Source organism: Pristiophorus japonicus, chromosome 6, assembly GCF_044704955.1.
Source record: "Pristiophorus japonicus isolate sPriJap1 chromosome 6, sPriJap1.hap1, whole genome shotgun sequence".
Lineage (NCBI taxonomy): Eukaryota > Metazoa > Chordata > Chondrichthyes > Pristiophoridae > Pristiophorus > Pristiophorus japonicus.
The window spans coordinates 31,790,712-31,811,440 of record NC_091982.1 but is presented as its reverse complement, the minus strand read 5'-3'; the positions used below and the strand labels follow the sequence as shown (position 1 = coordinate 31,811,440).

Sequence of the window (20,729 nt, the reverse complement as noted above, 5' to 3'; positions counted from 1 at the left end):
ATAAAAGGTAACCTTCAATTCTACAAGTTACTCTTGTGCCAGATGTTGTCTACAAGTCATCTTGCAGCAGATGGTACAACTATTAAACCTGCCTTATGTGAAAGGACAATAGAAGGTCTCCTTTAACATGTTCAGGTACATGCCTAGGTGTCCATATGCAGGCTGAGGTAGCGACTGGTGCAAACAAAAACATCAGGGGTTACTGCACTGTATTTATGTACCCCACCCGCCCACGAACTTGTCATCCTCACCTACTTCATGCAGCACTATGAAAACCCCCAAGGAATCTTCAGCACTTTGTATAGCACTATTTAAATGGAAGCATTAACCATTTAAATCAAGGAGCAAAGTATCAGTAGTAAAAAAAAAACAACAGAAATGTAAAATAGCAAACTATCGAGCAAAATCAACTAACACACGAAAACAAATGCAATTTCAAATGCAAAGAAAACCCACTTTTACCAGCAAATCAAATTGTCATCTTCCTTTAAGAAGCCTCATGAACAGGCCAGATTCTCAGACTGCTGAAGCATCTATTAGTATGTGAGAGGTGTGCAGTGAGTGGAACCTTGCCAGAAATTTTAGCATCACACCTCATTTTATTAATTATTATTTATGCCTGTAGTGCAACCTCATTATGCACTTCACAAAATACAGCATTCAGCAAATCGGATATGTCCTTGCATGGCCAATTATATGCTCTGGATCACTGATACAGCCTCACAAAATTCACCCTTCATTGTATGCTCTTAAAATAAATTTTAAAAGACTGGGATGTCTTCAGAGGTTGTCAGTTAAGTCCTGAGTTGGCAAAACTGAAAAAGTTTCCAACCACCTCCCAATCAGACCTTGTGTTCCAGCAGTGTTGTCCCTAAACTTATTGAGTGTATTAGCATCAATGTACTATAGGGAAAAATTACATTTTAATGTTGTGCCAATGTTTCTTGTATGACTCATTTAATTTGTCCCATCAAGTTGATCCCACTATTAAAGGCACCTATAACAGCCAGAACTTCATGCTAGTGATACAAAGCTCAAAATGCTCTTTTTAGATTCAATCCAAGTTTGAAAGGACACAATCTACAATAGACTGCTGAGCAGTTTCCATAGTTCAAGTGGATAAGCATGACCATTTCACATGCCCAGAACTGTAGGGGAGGTCATAACGGGGAACAAAGAAATGGCAGACCAATTGAACAAGTACTTTGTGTCCTCCTTAGTGAATACCGAACCAAACAACCTTTCGGATATAAAAGGGGTCAGAGGGTCTATTAAGGAGGAGAAACTGAGGGAAATCCTTATTAGTCGGGAAATTGTGTTGGGGAAATTGATGGGATTGAAGGCCGATAAATCCCCAGAGCCTGATGGACTGCATCCCAGAGTACTTAAAGAGGTGGCCTTGGAAATAACGGATGCATTGACAGTCATTTTCCAACATTCCATTGACTCTGGATCAGTTCCTATCGAGTGGAGGGTAGCCAATGTAACCCCACTTTTTAAAAGGAGGGAGAGAGAAAACAGGGAATTATAGACCAGTCAGCCTGACCTCAGTAGTGGGTAAAATGATGGAATCAATTATTTAGGATGTCATAGCAGTGCATTTGGAAAGAGGTGACATGATAGGTCCAAGTCAGCATGGATTTGTGAAAGGGAAATCATGCTTGACAAATCTGGAATTTTTTGAGGATGTTTCCAGTAGAGTGGACAAGGGAGAACCAGTTGATGTGGTATATTTGGACTTTCAGAAGGCTTTCGACAAGGTCCCACACAAGAGATTAATGTGCAAAGTTAAAGCACATGGGATGGGGGTAGTGTGCTGACATGGATTGAGAACTGGTTGTCAGACAGGAAGCAAAGAGTAGGAGTAAATGGGTACTTTTCAGAATGGCAGGCAGTGACCAGTGGGGTACCACAAGATTCTGTGCTGGGACCCCAGCTGTTTACACTGTACATTAAATGATTTAGACGAGGGGATTAAATGTATCTCCAAATTTGCGGATGACACCAAGTTGGCTGGCAATGTGAGCTGCGAGGAGGATGCTATAAGGCTGCAGAGTGACTTGGATAAGTTAGGTGAGTGGGCAAATGCATGGCAGATGAAGTACAATGTGGATAAATGTGAGGTTATCCACTTTGGTGGTAAAAACAGAGACACAATTATCTGAATGGTGACAGATTAGGAAAAGGGAAGGTGCAATGAGACCTGGGTGTCATGGTACATCAGTCATTGAAGGTTGGCATGCAGGTACAGCAGGCGGTTAAGAAAGCAAATGGCATGTTGGCCTTCATAGCGAGGGGATTTGAGTACAGGGACAGGGAGGTGTTGCTACAGTTGTACAGGGCCTTGGTGAGGCCACAGCTGGAGTATTGTGTACAGTTTTGGTCTCCTAACTTGAGGAAGGACATTCTTGCTATTGAGGGAGTGCAGCGAAGGTTCACCAGACTGATTCCCGGGATGGCAGGACTGATCTATCAAGAAAGACTGGATCAACTGGGCTTGTATTCACTGGAGTTCAGAAGAATGAGAGGGGACCTCATAGAAACGTTTAAAATTCTGATGGGTTCAGACAGGTTAGATGCAGGAAGAATGTTTCCAATGTTGGGGAAGTCCAGAACCAGGGGTCACAGTCTAAGGATAAGGGGTAAGCCATTTAGGACCGAGATGAGGAGAAACTTCTTCACCCAGAGAGTGGTGAACCTGTGGAATTCTCTACCACAGAAAGTTGTTGAGGCCAATTCACTAAATATATTCAAAAAGGAGTTGGATGAAGTCCTTACTACTAGGGGGATCAAGGGGTATGGCGAGAAAGCAGGAATGGGGTACTGAAGTTGCATGTTCAGCCATGAACTCATTGAATGGCGGTGCAGGCTGGAAGGGCCGAATGGCCTACTCCTGCACCTATTTTCTATGTTTCTATGTTTACTTTACTGAAATCTCAGAGGCAATACTGTGACTTATTCATACATTTATCATAGGGCTAAATTACTGATTTACTGGAGGATCGAGGTCATTTAATTACTCTTTGAACTGGTTTTGACCTTAGATTTACTGCCATATAAATTATATTTACCAGAATAAAATTTACAAAGTATCCGAAAACTAATAAATCTCATCAACTGAAAGAAAATGGTAGAATACACAAAATCTCTTAGAACAAGACCAGATTCTTGCTAATGATGCATGTAAACTACTCAAAGCTTTAAAAAAAAATTGGCGGAGGTTGAACCATTTTTGATTGAGCTGGGAAAGAAAATCCAAACACTCCGCTGCGATATTTTCTTGCGATTTCAGTTGATGTTGAGGTCTATTTAAGCTGTAAAAAAACCATTCAAATAATTTTCTGTTACATATAATTTTATTAAAAATCTAGAAAGACACTGGAGATAAATCTGTACAAGTTGAACTTTCTGGCATAGAAATGGAAAGACAGCGTACCATCCTGCAACAAAAGTTGTAATTTCTCCTCAGTGGTGCAAAGGGTCTGTTATTTACTAATCCATTCTTTGAGTTTTCTCTTGGCTAAAGATTGCAAGATTCAAAATGATTGACAGATGGCACATTCTATCAAAGATGTATTTTTCAACATTTTATTTGAGTAAAACATGCATAAAGCTAATTTTAGAATTTATTCCTATTTGATGCTTTTGGCAGTTAAAATATACTGGTATTGGTTTATTTCATCTCATAACCTTGAACTGTAAACAATGCCTGACATCTAGCCAGCAATCAACAAAAGGGTAGTGAAGAGCCCCTAAAGGAAGTCTGTGCTGGGAAAGCGATGTGCGGTTTCTCACATGGTCTAATTTCAGTGGCACACGTGTAACTTACCGTAGGTTAAAATCAGACTACATGGTTTTTTTGTTGCAACTGAGGTTTCTAGATTTGCCAGGAGTCATGATTGAGCAATTTACAGCATGCTGCATGTGTGGACATTTATACATCTTAACACACCCAGACAAACACATAGGTCTACAAGATTCAGAAAATATACACAAAATGACTCAGCTATTTTTGTGAATTATAAAAAAAAAATCAATTTAAAGGACATTGAACAATGCAACAAAGCAAAGAAAATAACTACTGTGAGCTGCAGCTTTTCAAGGTGGCAGTCTTTCAACAGGCACAACATCGATCTTTAACGTTGGAAGGAGAATGATGGAAAATGGGCAAACAAAATACTTCCCTTGAGCTTTGTACAGTCATAAATACATCAGAAAACCATTTCAAGAACTATAGCACTTGTATATGCAAAGATAAATTCTTTATTTATAGATATGATCTGTATGAGTGGAATCCTTGGAATAGAAACATATGTATTGTGGGAAAAGTAAATAAAGACAGACAAGAGTGATTATATTAAGAAGTTTGTGGACAGTTAATTTAAATTGTACAATTGCATTTAATAGTTGCACATATTATTTTACCATAGATTCAGTACCAATATTAGATTTGGCTGTAAAATGCCTGGTGCACACTCTCAGAAAGTGAGATTGCCTGTAGGATCGAATTCAATTTTCAGCTGAAAGCATCTTCCACATACGTCCACGGGTAAGTTCAGGCCACCATGGCCAAGAATTATAAATGCAATAGCTCCTTATGGGATTTTTAAGGTTAGCCACTTGACTCTTCCTTCCATTATGGATATGGGCCCCAATGCCATCAGTTGTTTACCCAGAAGAAAACAATTCTAATAGCATTAAACACTTTTGTAATTAGAAAAAACAAATCATAAGAGAATTGTTGGTGTAGTGCTGGCCTTTGGCCTCTGGGAACTGGTTCAAATATAATCTAGTATGATGGAATGAAAGTCTCTTGTGTCTGCTTTAAACTAATTTAGGTAATCGTATTCCAGCTCCCACTGGGGATGGGCCCACAATACAAAACTGCCCTTAATTAAGCACCAACTGGCAATCTGACTCAGAACACACAATGGTTAGTGTGAGACATAACAAATCTCACAATAAAGCACTAGTTTTTCTTTTGTTTCTATAAATAACTCAGTTTAAATGTGTTCCCCAGCTACATCCCTGTGCATTCTTTTTTGTTCTGTGATAAAGTTAGTCTGTGGTTGAGTAATCAATGTGGTCATTGTTATTTAGATCAAAAACACGTCATTCTGAAATGCCTGACAATTTAATTCAACCTGGTGTGATGGGACAGACAAAAGTCTAATTTCCTAGAAGCAAAAAATACTGAAAGCTAAAAATCTGGAAACAAAAAGTAAAAAGGCTGGAAATACTCAGGCCAGGCAGAATCTGTGGAGAAACAGAAGTTGGTCAATTGATGTTTCAGGTCTAAATGCCTCTTCCCCTACTGCTATTCCCATCAAAATAAATTAACTACCCAGTCACCAATGAATGCTTGCAGCATCAAATTCTGCTGAAATCCAGCTGCCACACTAATAGCCTCTTCTTTTTGCACATATGCTAGTCACATTAGTACTCCATTCATGTCATCTAAAGCATTTAATACTCTTCACTCTGTTATACCCAAGCTTGGGACTGCTTGATGCTGACACTGGGCATCAAGAGGCTGTAACCCCAACCTCAAGAACCCTCACCTTCAGGAGCCCAAATAAATGGGGAGGTGATAAATTTCTGAAGAAATACACAACTATACAACCAAACACAACTGTAACCAAATCTGCCAGCTGCACTGCTTTCATTGGATCACATTCATTCTGTTAATCGATCTCATTGCCCAACCTTCCTAGAATCTCATCTTGGAGCCAACAAAATTGATACTTAGATTTCCATTAACACATGGTCAAAAACAACAATTAAGGTAGAGGCGAAGACGCAGCCACCTCAAAATGTGACCAGCACTGCTCACAGAAATCCTGTTGCAGCAGTATGCTGACTGCAAGGATTTGGGAAATCACTCAAAAAGGAATCCAAATGTGATTAACAGAAAAGTAAACACAGAAATGCACATGTCACTGTGAACTTAGCAGAAAAATGTACTCAAGAAGATTTTGCATTCCATCTTTTGAAGTTAACCTTCAAGATCATACTGGAGTTCAAAACTAATTCACTAACCCAGCAATTTTGATGCTTTACTGCAAATTAAAGTTTTCTATCTCGGTTTCCAGTTCAAGTGATTGGGAGCTGTAGCTGCCATGTTGGCATTTGATAAAATATCTCCGTTTTCATGGATATGACAGAGTACAATTTTCAGCATACCTATTTTGGGGGCAGCTCAAGAGTGTGACAATAGGAAGCAATTGATCAAGATGACAAATCAGTATTTATTGATGTGGATATGATTACCACTCTGCTTATTTTTGAGAACCAATGGAAGAAGTGACTTATCACGTGTGGTGAAAATTCAATAAAACTTTATTACTGACGTGGCAAATAATGTCCATACACTATTTAGAGATACAATGTGGAAAAGTACTTTTTTTTTGAGGAATTGCTTATGCAATATTCTTAAATTTACTGAAGTATTGACAAAAGATCCAATGCAAGAGCAAATTTTGCAGACATGCAAATTAGGGTTCTGAACGTACCCATTTTCTAAACAGGACTAGAATCTGATGAGGAAATCAGTTAATTAGGTTAAAATTAAAATTGTGATGACAGCAATTATTACAGACCTAGCTGGGTGTTAAAAGCATAATATTCATTTTCCAACACCTGCTTAGATTTATTCATTCATTTTAGAGTATAAAAATAATGGAAGTTATTTTCCTCTGATGAAGAATGGTATATTAAATGGCACTAATTTAATGTCATATCTTTTAAATAGAGTCCTGTGATTAAGTTATTTTAATATGTGACTATTAATTCCATTAAAATTCATTTTCTTGATCAAGGACAAAAAATTCAGGAAAAATATCCTAATTCCAATTCTTATCCCAGACCAATTTTTAATCAAACATTCCCGTACAGCAAATTCTACAAAATCTGCTGTACCCAGTATTGCAATATGTTGTCTATTTGTTTCCATTATATGATGCAAGTAAGCCAAGATAAGCAAAGTGCATTTTATGCTGCCTATTACAACTGGAAGCAGTCCTAGTCATTGAATGTTCATTTTACATCAATCTGTTTTTTTCTTTGTTAGCACCATCACAATTGTTACTTGTTACAGAGAAAGACACATTCAGAAACAATTCACATCACAGTTCGGTGAACTGCACAATTCACAAGCTAACAGAAGAGTTTAACATTCAAATAATTCAGAGTGGTAGTGTGCTGGAGCTTCAATGGCCTGCACCACATAGTGGTAAGGTCAAGGTTTGCAACATGTTTCTCACATGACAAGTATCTGCTGTCAGCTATGCAGACACGGAGAGACAACAAATGAAAGCCAGGTTCGTTGTGGGAAGGATAACCATCAGTCTTTCAGAGCTGCTCCCTTACCCTTCCAAGGAACCAGTTCTCAAGTTAGTGGTAGGTACTTGAGAACCAGTTGGCTCTGTTGATGGGCATGGTGCAAGGCACAAAAAGGCTAAAAGAATGGAACACGAACAGTAAGATACAACATACAAACTGATCACCAAATCATTACCCACTTCTAACTGGTCCACTCATTAAACCAGAGCCTTATTTGGCCAATTTTATACATTGTACTGCAACTCACAGAACCACTACAGCAATTTCTGTTGGACCACGTTACCTTTATTCAACACAGGCAGGGTCCTTGGAATACAAGACTGTGTCAAAACACACCTCATAAGTTATGCCTGTTCAGATACATATAAATCTGTATCAAAAGTGCACTTTGCAACAGGTTTTCAATCTATAGTACATCTCTCGCAATAGTATATCTTGTAAGTTTTGAAGTCACACACCTTGTTTGTAAAAATGTTGAACCCAATATACAAAATACATGTCTCTGATGACCTGAATAACTTTCTATTACAGAAGCTGGAGTTTGCATTCACAGTGCCATCATTAACAGTGTTTGGCCCACTGGTCATCAATGGAGTGTTCATATACCAGGGCGGGGGAGGGGGGGGGGGGGAAAGAGAGGAGTGGATTTAAACTAGTTGGAGTCGAGATGGGGTAAAATAAAAATTGAACAAATTAACACAATACCTTCAAATTGAAAGAAACTTTCACAAGTTTTAAACTTCCTTCCAGTCCCATAACTTTCTATATATGCATAATTTTGTCTGGTTTGTTGCAAAAAAGTAAAGATTCAGCAGCACGGTTGTCAAATATAGCCCTGAACACACTAGTTCTACTGCAAGCCAATATGCCTCATTGTGCTTCGCAAGCATAATTAAAAAAAAATTATACAGTAATTATAATTTAATTGAACCCCTATGACTTTGGTGGGGGGAAAAAAAAAGAATTTCTTTAAAAAGAAAATTATATCTTAAAAAAAGCTGTCAGAAGCAGTTTAAAATAATCAATGTTTTCGCAATATCAGATTGATTTTAACAGTGAAATCAATCAACTTAATACATTAATCAACTAAATAATTTACAGTAGTGTCAAAAACAATTTTTTTTTTTTAAACTTAAAAAGTCAAATGATATTATTGAAAGCCAGCTTTAAAATAAATTTCTGTTACAAAAAAAAGCAGTTGGACCAACTTGTCTTTTTTTTCTTCCCCTAAATAACATACAATGATTTTGGAAGAGTACATAGCAACAGGAAGAATGTGGTAAGGAACACAAATGTCTTGTGCCGTCATGCTGTCAGCATACATTCACACACTCAGCCTGCAAATCAAAAAAACCCTTGCTGTTCATCGTTCTCTTCAGCTAGATCCTGTCCCACAGCCTCTGAGAAATGCTGCTGAGTACCAGCTTCCCTTCGGATGACAAGTAATTCCTACTTCAAATTTCTTAGTCCCTTGATTGGTAGAAAAGAATATAACCTGATTCAGAGTTTTTGGAGATGTCTGAGGTTAACCCATAGAATTCTTCAATAGCTTGGGCATCTATTTTCTGCAATTGGAAAGGAACATTTAGTTTTAATATTAAACAGTGATAAACGTGTTTACTCCACTGGTATTTTTTTGTTACAGTACTACAAAATTAAAAACATAATTTTTTTTTTTAAAAAGGTATTCGAGGACATAGAGCAATAGTGGAGGAAAGAGCCAGGGGAGAGCAGGGAGAAACAACGTATTCAGAAAACTTTCCAAATCAAAAAGGCACATACTATACTTCAGGTAAATAAAGCAGATATCCTAAAAAAATTATGTTTAAATTTATAGCAATTTATTAATGTATTTTGCTGAATATATGTAGGATTTCTAACTTTACATGTTGGAAATCTGAAACAAAAACAGAGAATGCTGGAAATACACAGTATCTGATTTTTCAAAAGTAGATTCTGCAGAACTTCATTTGATGTTACACTTGGAAACTGCACCTCAGCAAACCTTTCTGTTGACCTTTCAGATGTTGATAGACCTACTGTGCATTTTCTGTTTTAGTATTTAGTAGTAAATTTCCTGTTTTTCTGTCATTCCTTTTACAAAGCAGGTTATCAAATGGACTTGGAAGTAGCCCTCAAATTTGTACAGGAGAAACATTGCTGAATGACAATGAGGTTTTATAAACAGGGGATTATTAAACAATGCGTAATCCGTGTGTACAGTGTATTTTCTATCCGTTTTCTCAAATTTCCTGAAACACGAGAGTTTTACTATTACCCTATTAGTCTAAAAACAGATGAATACAACTAGGAAATGACCACTGGGGAATTAGTTATTTTCTTCATAGAATCATAGAAACTTATAGCACAGAAGGAAGCCATTCGGCCCGTTGTGCCTGTGCTGGCTCTTTTAAAGAGCAGTTGTGCTCCTTAATCCTCCCTTCTTCCCCCCCCACCCCCAGCTTTTTGTCCGTAACCCTGCAAGTTCCTCATCCTCAGGTACCTGTCTAACCCACTTTCAAAATTATTTATGGAGGTGCATTCCAGATCCTGACAACTCAGTGATACAATTTCTTCTCATCTCCCCTCTAAATCTGTTGCCAATGATTTTAAAACTATGACCTCTGGTTATTAACCCACTTGTCAGAGGGAATACTTTTTCTCCATCTACTCCATCAAAACCTCTCATCATCTTAAATACTGCTATTAGGTCACTCTTAACCTTCTCTGCTCAAAGGAGAACAGTCCTAACTTTTCCAACCTCTCCTCATAACTGAAGTCGTCCAGTTCCTAGTTCAAAGAAAATAGGTTTAAAATATAATTATGTGAATCAGAGCTGTAAGTGGCAACAAGTAGGCACAAATACCGTTACACAAACACATGCAGATTTCTTTCCCATAGAGGCAATGACCCTGAAGTTTTCCTTTATTTATTTTCTTTATGCTGCATATGGAACCCTTCTTTTAAAACCATAAACTGGCAGCAGCTGCTGAAATTTCTGCCAGTCAGTGGAATATTCACTGTTCCTTTAGTATTTGGAGATTTTTCCATACAAGGTTACAGCAGCAAAAATAATAAATAAGGAGCCATCCAACAGTGGGCTAAAGATCATAAGCAAAAGCAATTACCTCCACAATATCGTCATCAAAAAGCAACCAGAAACCATGGCTCTTCACAATAGTGATATAATGTCCACGATTAGGACCACTATAAAGGAAAAGAAGTATACATTATTACCATTCTGTGCCATTATTCACTAAGTCAGAGGATAAGTTGTTTTAAGTTATAAAATGTATAACATATGTAAGTTACTAATTTACAATAACTTAAGTTAAATTGTGTTTTTATTACAAAGCATTACAGAAGTGTTATTGATAACTTCTGGCTCGAATTCTATGATTCTGTACCTATTTGCATGGAAAAAGTAAATGTGTGACCTTGATGGTGCTCAAAGTTAATTTAACTATGCAGTTAATCAGCTTTTTTTTAAAAAAAAGCCCAAGATACAGGGAAAAAATGGTAGGGATGAGTTTACAGGTTACAAGGAGGTAGGAGGTCAGTTGTTGAAACTCCCTACAGCAATACTGGGGACATGGGCTGTGGTGCACAGGTTAGCAGTGTTACGAAAGTGATTCTGAAGTTTAGGAGCAGTGGTCTTGGGTACCAGAGCACTGAGGGGGTTGCATGAAAGAGTCTGAAACAAGGGGAGTTATCAAGCACTGGGAGGGCTGGCTTCAGCAAAGCAGGATCTGGCAGGAGGGGGAAAGAGATGTCAGAGAACAGAAAACCTTGGGGAGAAGGTGGGAGATGAATCCTAGGGTGTGAAACATGAAAGGGGCTGGCTGTGATAGTAGTCAGAAGGTGGACTCGGGTGTGGCAGTATTGGATGGCAGTGGTGGGGTTTGGGAGCATAAGAAACAGGAGGTTGCGTGGTTTGCAAGTACTGGGAGGTGGTTACATGGCACTACTAAAAATGCGCTGGGATAGGGGATTTCCTGGTGGCTAGTGGCAGTCGGGAAGGGTCAGAGAAGGGAGAGATATCTGGTCATAGCAGGTGATGTGGTGGGCGATTTCATAAAAGATTATCCTGACAAGTGATGTGGGGGAACTCAGCTGCACTCATTGATCAAGAAGTACTTCTTAAAAAGCATTTCACCACCATGACTGAGGGGTAAATCATACCATTTCTCTTTCCCATTGTGATCTCAAACACCACCCCACCACCGCCTCTCCACCCCCCCAGCACCACTGAGTATTTAATTTTAATTTTAAAAAGATTTCCCACTGTTACCTCCCATTCTTAGCAGTGCCATGTAACCACCTCCCAGTACTTCCAAACCACGCAACCTCCTGTTTTTTATGCTCCCATACCCCACCACTGCCATCCAATACTGCCACACCCAAGTCCACCTTCCGACGACTATCAAACCACTCCCTTTCAGGTTTCACACTCCAGGATTCATCTTCCACCCGCTTCTCTCCAAGAAATCTTACCCTCGTCATTACCTCCTGGCCAATACCAGGAACTGATTTTTTGAGTTCATTAAGTCGATACTGATTTGAAAAGCACTGATGCACTTAGAAACCAGCTCCCAGCAATGACTAGGAACATGTATTTTAACCATTCTGGAAATGTAGGTGATTTTTTTTCAGTGCCACATTGGGTTGGTGTTGTGGCAGCGGAGGGTAATGGTGGAGGGGCCAGCCAGTGGCAGTGGATAGAACCAGCATTAGAACTGATGGAGTATAGCAGAGATTGAAATGTGTGTAATAGCATCACCTAACTTGTAAAATTAATGGTTGAAAAGTATGATAGATAGGCACAATGGAAATAGTTAAAAGCATGATGGACAGAGATGTGATACGAATACGCAAGGCAGTTAATAGACATGGGCAGATGGCTCATGGTTAAAGAATATGCTGCATTAGAATATGAATGCTACAAATAATGAGCGATAAAGAAGTGTGATAGGAAGCAAGTGTGATACTTACAGGAAATGATATACATATATCTATATTTGCGCACACTATATCTATATTTGTAAGCTTTCAAACAAAAACGTATAAAACATATGGGATGCAATATTCTGAATATGTTAGAAAATATAGTCTACCTATTATAATTAGAGAAATTGTAAATCGATAATGGTGGCACAAGAGTTGGTACCTTTGCTGGTGTCTTAAAGTACTCTACAAATCTAGAAAACATGTTATTTTTCCTCCTCCACTCTAGAAAGCAGCAAATCATGCCAAGATATGGTTCCACTGATCATGCCGGAGGGTGAGGGGGAGACAGTTATGCTTGAACCAATTCTACCCTAATCTGCGAGTGACACATGCACTTTCCTACAAATGGAACTGGATAGTAATCAGAAACAAGAACTCTGGCTGAGTTTTTTTTACCTCTCTAACCAAGAATGCAGCAAACATCAGAGAGACATCCCAGTGTCTTACTAATAAAGGACCAACTCATTGTTTCACCCAAATTCTTTACTCAAGACTAAGGCCCCAAGTTTCCACACGCGGCAAAACAGGCGCCCCTCCGAACTGGGCGCCCGTTTTTCGCGCCGAAAACGGCGCCTGAAAAAAACCGCGCTACTCTCGAGCGCTTTGCAGCTCGATGTGTGCTTGGCGCGGCGCACAGGGGGCGGAGCCTACCACTAGCGGCGAGTTTGTAAGTAGGAGGGGGCGGGTACAATTTAAATGAGTTTTTTTCGTGCCAGCAACCCTGCGCGTGCGCGTTGGAGCGTTCGCGCAGTCTGAAGTAAACATTGGCACTCGGACATTTTTAAAAAGTGCTGCAGAAAAAGTAAAAATTTGTTTATTGAACCCTTGCAAAGGCTTGCATTTTAATTTTCTTGATATTTCTGTGTGTGAGGGTGAGGGAGTGCATTCTGTAATTAAAGATAGACTGTGATAAACGGGACACATGCACTTGTTTGAGACTATTCAAATTCTTTGTAGCTGTTCAATTTTTAACATTTTTTAATAAAACCACATTGCCCTTCCATGATCAGCACTGAGGCTTCTATCAGCTTTCTCCCCCTGCCGTCCGTCGGGTCCGACGGCAACCGGCTGCCTCAAGTAATGAGGCTTCCTGCAGCCTTCTCCCTGCCTCCCCCCCCCGCCGCCGGGAACGGCTGCCTCAAGTAATGAGGCTTCCTGCAGCTTTCTCCCTGCCTCCCCCCCCCCTGCCGTCGGTCAGTCCCGACGGCAAACCGCTGCCTGAAGCACTTTCACACAGGTAGGAACATGGTTTATTTAATCTTTTCTTTGCTTATAAATTTTTATTCAGGTTGGATTTATTTGTATAATATTTGTATAAGTATAACTAAGGATTCATTGTAGAATTTAATGACTTCCCTTCCCCCCCCTCCCCCCTCTTCCCCCCCCCCACCTCGTTCCCGACGCCTAATTTGTAACCTGTGCCTGATTTTTTACTGTGTAGACAAGGTTTTTTCAAGCCTACAAAAATCTTCACTTGCTCCATTCTAAGTTAGTTTGGAGTACGTTTTCACTGTGGAAACTTTCAAATCAGGCGTCAGTGGCCGGACACACCCCATTTTGAAAAAAAAATTCTGTTCAAAAGTGAAACTGTTCTACCTGACTAGAACTGCAGAAAACTTAAATGTGGAGAATTCCGATTTCTAAGATACTCCGTTCTCCACCAGTTGCTCCTAAAAATCAGGAGCAAATCATGTGGAAACTTGGGGCCTTAAATATGGAGTTACTGTTTACATTAAGATTTATCACAAGGTGCAATGCAATTCCTAATGTATTATCATTCAATTATAAAATACATATATAATTGAATAATGTTGGTCTCAAATGAGTTCCAAATGGGTATGGGTTCAAAGCACAAATTCCCCCAATTTAATACTAATTTCGTAATCTCACTCAGAAGCCACAGGATGTTGAAGATGACGACAACTACGGCAAGGACCAATGTGTCATATAAAGGGGAAAATGATAAATGCCACAGAGATGCTCTTTTTGAAGTTAGGGATGAGGCACTTTGTTGTGCAGTGTAGAAGGATTTTTACTTATATTATTCCTGGCCTTGGAATGCTTGATGTTGACGATGTGGACCGGAAATATTCCATTTCCCACTACTAACATCCCTTTGATGAGCATAAAATTATTATTTTTTAAAAATCAGGTGATAATGTAGACATCTACAATGAGGAGCAATGTCTTGTAAAACTGACCCGGGTAGCTACTGAAAGCAAAGATAAATTGAAGAATTTATGCAGGAGTGACAATGCACAACCCCAGAATCTTCCCTCAGTACAACAATGTTTTAGCAAGTGCTAGTTAAGATTGAATTATATCTTCAATCATGATCTTGTGGAGAACTGACAGTCCAGCTATCTCTCGCCACTAATGTGGAGACTGGATTCTAGCAGGTAGTAGGCAGTCCTGTACCCTCCTTCATCTTGTCATTGTATCTAGCCCAGGAACAAGAGATGAGCTTCTCTGCAGTTCATTTGTTTTGTGCAATGTTGGTTTTTTTAGTTTTCCATTTCAACTATCTAAAGAATGTGCTGATTTTTCTCAAATGGGAAACCTGGGACATCAACCCAGGTGCTTATTTAGAGCCATCAATTGCACTAGTGCAACTTCTAATCTCCTTCCTATCTGCATCAATCAGATGGAGATGACTACGACAGAGCCATACTAATTTGGGATTATAATCTGCATTGATAAGCTAAAGAATCAATCAGCTCGCCGTACTGTACACATTTGGGATTTTGTTGCAAAGCTTCAAATCTAACAACGCAAGATTAGATCATTAAAAATCTAACAGACATATGTACTGATTGATCTGAATTCACACAGTATACCACCCACATTAATATGCCAATGTATCGGTTCTACACTGCAGGTTGCCACTTAAATATGAAATGCTTTGCTACAGCAAAAAGAACACTTGAACTTCAAAAATATAATTTGCATGCAGAGTATATCAGATAAATACAACAACAGGCTTTACATAAGGAACAATTCTGGAGAGAATACAGGAGTCAAATTACCTGCCGCAGTGAACAACTACAGCTACAAGATCATACATTCGGTCTGGATTGGTGGCATCCCCCGATGTGTTAAAGAGTCTCAACTCTAGGGGAAAAACCACCCTATAAGAGAGTTTAGTATATCGATGGAGCTGATCCATGTATTTGAACCTTTTCAAATGTAAGGCAAGAATCATTGGAAGTTTCTTCACCCTCATTCTGCAAAATGAAGAGTGGAGAAGAAATAAAATGACATTGTTTTACCAGTTTGCACACATTTCAATTTGCAGCAAGATATTAAACAGAACCACATTGGAACTTCAGAATTTGTAGTGTATCTAAATCTATTTTAGTAATCAGACTCATTCATATTTTTTACATCACTAATGAATCCATATCTCTTTCATAATCATGTTATAATCAAGATAGGTGTTATGGACACGATACAGTAAGGTCAGATGTATAAATCTTAAAGGAAGGAACTGAGGCACAGTATTGGATTTATCTAGCAACAGCATATAGAAATAAATCATATTCTCATGACTGTTCAAAGATGCTAACTTTTTTCAAGCAGCTTTAAATTTGGTAAATCAAAACCACATTTATTTGGTTTTACAAAATGGAAGCGCTTACCTTTTTTGTGCTTCCTGTTTACTGCGACATTGCTCACAGTGGTACTTGTATTCACTGCACAGTGTCTCAGTGTTACTGAATCCTCTATAGAATAAAAACAGTAAAACAGTCAAATATTAACAGTTGCACACAGGAAAAGTCAAAAGATTTTGAAAATTATTAAATATGCTTTAACGGTGAAAGTAAGGAAATATAGTTATCACTTCAAAACTGTGAGCAGAGTTGTATGACTGGCTGCTGTTGTTTCTCAGTCACTTATCCTATTTTGCTAATGTTAATTTTTCAGAAACCTAGATGAAAGACCAATCTTCTATAATGTGTCTGGATAGGAAGTGCTGGCAACAGTAAATGTTGGCAGATTATTTGAATTTGGGATACATCACAGCTAATCCCAACCCTGACCTTGCCTGATGTCCACATATATGTGCACTTTCAACCTAAATTACTCTTAAAATAAATTTCATTTTTCCAATCTATTTCCCTGAAGGGTTTGCAATTTTTTTTTTGAGACCTAGACAAGTGGCCAAGGCCCATAGTACACATCACACAGGGGTTGAAAACAATAGCAAAGATATTTTAGTATATCAAGCTTAGGATTCAAAAGCCCGTATAATGTTGGATTGAAAAATTGAGGAAAGTAAAGAGTTCCACAGTTCTCAGTTCCTGGAAGAGAATTAATTTGAGTAGAATAGGATGCTAGAAGTCTTAACTTCAACATAATAGGGGGGGGGGGGGGGGGGGGGGGTATGACGAGTAAGAAGATCATGTGCAGGAGTGGGAAGAGTATGTAGAATGGCATATCTTAAGTTTAAAAGATAAAAGGTGAGAGTAGCAATGACCTTATTAGTACTGACAAAACAGAGAGGAAGATACATAAAAGATTAACAGGAAGAATGTTTGAGGCGAGAGAAAAATTACCCATCAGACCCCAGGCTTTTCCGGTTTATAGTGACGGAGTGCTCACAGAGCCTTCCATCATATAGGAACATTATTTAAGTCTTGGACAGACTTTTCCTTTTCAGAGAAGTGAGTTGAAGAGAAAAAAAGAGGAAATTGATCTTCTCATAGGAAAATTTAGTAACAGAGATGTGAGCTCCAACTAAGCTTAGAAGAGATAGCGAATCGATAATGAAGGATAGAGAGTGGAGCCAGAGGTGATAGCTTTAGATGAAGAAGCTATCTTGTGACCGTGTTCTGGCCTAATTTAAGAAAGTTAGATATTGTAATGGGTCAGCATTCTGGGAGGATGAAACAAAATGAAGGGCAGTCTTCAGCCAATCCCATCATGCAAGCTGTTGATCGGACTTGCAAGACATGTACAGAAATAGTCTTCAAAGGACTGAATAAAACAATATTTTCAGTTCCCCTTCAAAGGGCATGGAAAATGTAACTATTCCACTGCAATAGAACAATGGATGTATACAATCTGTAGGAAGTTACGAATGCAGTGAAGTAATTAGCAAAAAGAGTGCATAAGGTTAGATGATAATTAGGGGTGGTATATAGCAAGAAATAATACAGCTTCTGACTGTTCCTGCTATGTAGAAAAATCTGCTGGTTTTATAACACTGGTGCAGGGGGGGGGGGGGTTATCCATTAGAGATTAAGATTAAGGAAAACCAATGAAAACTTTTCCCCACACTTAACTGGAAAACTTGATTCAGATTTGTGACGCAGACAGTGAATATAAAAAGTGGTAAAGCAATTCATTATCAGTAGTGATCGTGCTCCCCCTTAAAGTTCATCCCTGCTACCCCCTCCTCCTAAAAAAAAACCTCTGCAGTCTTCATTCCTAGCTTTTTGCAGGCAACAGTGGAAGGGAAAGAATGAAAATATAGAAATAATCTTGCTGGCGGTGTGATTCAGAACAGGTCATCAAAGATTTTCAGGTGTTTTAGAAATTTGCACAGCTGTGTCACACAGATTACTGAAGGGATGGGAAAGCACTGGGTAACTTCAGTTTAACTAAAACTGAATTGCCATCATCTCAGTAATAAAAAGCTTACCTGATGTTGCTATCACAGGTATGCACCCAGCAGTGGAAAAACACAGAAAATGTCCTGTTTCCTAAAGTAAAATTAGATAAAGTAGCATTTACTTCGAAAAATTAAAACTTTGGAAATATTTTTGACATAATTACGTCTCCTTAGTCTCACTTATCAAGAAACAAAGGTGAATGATCATGACCTCATCTTGAGCAGGGTTCATTTTTCCACAGGTGAGCACATACCAAAAATTGCTTTAGTAGGTAAGCCTCCCATGACTATAATGGCAGTGTTCCAGTTTCAGCTGAGACCTTCCCATAGGTTGAGTAAAGGTTAGTAGACATTGGGCAAGTTAAAGTCCATAATATGATCAATTGTGCACTCTGTGGAAGCAGGATTGGTGGGGAAAAAGGTTTTTCTCATTCCATGCTTTCATCCTTACTTTAGTGACTGAAAATAGGTACTTCTAAATTTTAAATTTATAAAATTGATCACACAGGCTTCATAATGATATTTTCTGAAGATGCTTAACCTCTCCTCAGAGGGTCTGAAAATGAAAAACTTAAGTATTATTTTTTCCCTTGCACAGAACCAGCTAAAAGATATTTTGTGTTCTGCAAAACCATGACAGCAAGGAAAAAAACATAACTGTCTTTTTAAAGTGTGACAATAAATAGCACTAAATACAACCATGAAGAATAAAACTACAATATACTTGAGCAATGCCAAGTTATCTGACAGCTCTGCACTGCCACTATTTAATACTTGCCATTTTACAAAGTACTTTGTTTGTTTCAGATCCTTTATCTTTCTTTTGTAAAGATATTTAGACTGTACTATCTTAAGAAATGTCTATAGTGCAGATGATCGTCTAGACATGAACAGCACATCTTCAATCCTGCATCAAATTTTGTTCCTTTCTAAATTTCCAATTTTCAATTCCAAATTCATTTGCTTATTGCAGCCACATTTTGCTCCAGTTGAATCAAGCAAGCTGTTTAGTGTACCAACAAGAACATTAAAACATAACATGGCAGATCAAACAACATATGCTTGAGTGCAAATTGTTGCTGCAGCCCCACACCATAATTAATACATACTGTTCCATGTTATCAACCTATCCAGTTCACCAGCCAAGCAGTTATTCTTCATAAACAAATGATTCAACCTTAGACAGCATCAAAGCTGAGCTCAATTCTAGCTTCATCCAATATCCACACATACAAGCAGAAATCACTGGATAGCAATCGAGAAAGGCTGATGTTTTCCATCTCTGGTTTGGGGTGGTCCTGTCAGGCGACCTGTAGCACCCGAACCACCATCAGCTAATTCATCAAAGACTAATAATCAAATTAAAAAATTCTGGTTTGTATAATGTAGTACCAACTAGGTGCTGCCTTAACTCACTAAGCCAACTGAGCAGCTCCTTAGAGACAAATCGAAATAAAATGTAGAATATCTCTCTAAAAATGCATTGCACTCATTTTGTAATTTGCAGAAAAATTGCCCATTAAAACAAGGGATCAGACATCCTGGATAGAATTCTCTGCCCACACTTTACAAATAACAAACTCTAGCGAATGCACTTTCAATAAAGGTGCCAAACCGCAATACTTAACTCTATGTAAGGGATTGTACTTGAAGATTGTGGGTCTCATAGCTTGGAAGCAAAGGTCTGCAGGTGGGACTTAGGCAAATAAATCTATCTCTACGGTGATGGGTTCCCCTGAATAGCTGCCACAGTTGGCAATCAATGACTCAAAAACACAACAGCTCCACTGGAACTTGGAGCAGCCAGTAAGCTGCAGCTTGTTATCTTTGTGATAAATTCAGATGGAAGGCAATTGCGTTTGTGTGCATGAGATGGAGAGGGAGTGCGTGTGTGTGATGTGTGTATGTGCGAGAATTAGAGGGGAGATGAAGAAAGGGAGAGGGAGAAGTATGGGAGGGAGAGGGGGGGGGGGTGAGGGGAAAGAGCCCACAAAAGCCACAGTTGGAAAAGACAGTCAGTTTTGCCAGAAGAATTCCATGTGAGTAAAGAAGGGACTAAAGCCAAATGGAGAGGGAGGTGGGTGGAGGGAAGTGAGTTCAGCATGAGGATGCCCAATGCAAGATCACAGCCTGACCAGAAATTGCATCATGGGTTGGTCAGCCTCACAACCTTGAAAAAGCAGCAGAGACCACATGGCTAGAACCAAGGTGTTTGGCAAGCAGCAAGACAAGGAGGTGCAAACAGGTATCTCAAAGGCTATAAGGGAATTCAGAGAGTGGTGCTGCAATCCAATCGGGTAAGGAAACATTCATAGGTATTCCAACCATCTATTGAAACTGTTCTATCGATTGATAAACATTACCTTCATCTGCAACTCTGAATTGTCCCTCATACTTCTGTGCATAGGGATCAAGATGGCCAACCACCCGGTAGCAAGAAAAAGCTTTTATTTACACAGTTACAAAATATGGAAATTATCCTGTTAATAAACACTGTTCCTAACATTTAACACTTTCAAATTTAAATCACTGAGAACCAATTCTTTCAGATAAAATCAGTTCAAAATGAGTATAATTTGAACAGTAACCAGAACTCCATTTCAGCTCAAAGAGGAACACCACATAATCAAATATCCCATTCTTAATTTGCACTGTTCTCTAATGAAATCACTTGTGTTATCCATAACCTCAATTCATATTATGTGGGGTTCATCACATTTAAATAAAAATAAAATCTCAATCTGGATTTATAGACTCACTTCCAATT

General features: G+C 38.7%; 1 protein-coding gene across 1 annotated transcript in view; it reads right to left on the bottom strand.

The window, feature by feature from the left end:
• Positions 1-8,420: 8,420 nt before the first annotated feature.
• The window catches only part of LOC139265107 (ubiquitin carboxyl-terminal hydrolase 12), a 77,568-nt gene continuing 65,259 nt past the window's right edge, over positions 8,421-20,729 (bottom strand). Inside the window, exons 6-9 of the mRNA XM_070882012.1 lie at positions 15,987-16,070; positions 15,375-15,572; positions 10,470-10,548; positions 8,421-8,906 (exon numbers count right to left, since the gene is read on the bottom strand). Of these exons, the coding sequence (XP_070738113.1) occupies positions 8,805-8,906; positions 10,470-10,548; positions 15,375-15,572; positions 15,987-16,070 (463 nt within the window). The 3' untranslated portion in view covers positions 8,421-8,804. The remainder of the gene's footprint in view (positions 8,907-10,469; positions 10,549-15,374; positions 15,573-15,986; positions 16,071-20,729) is intronic.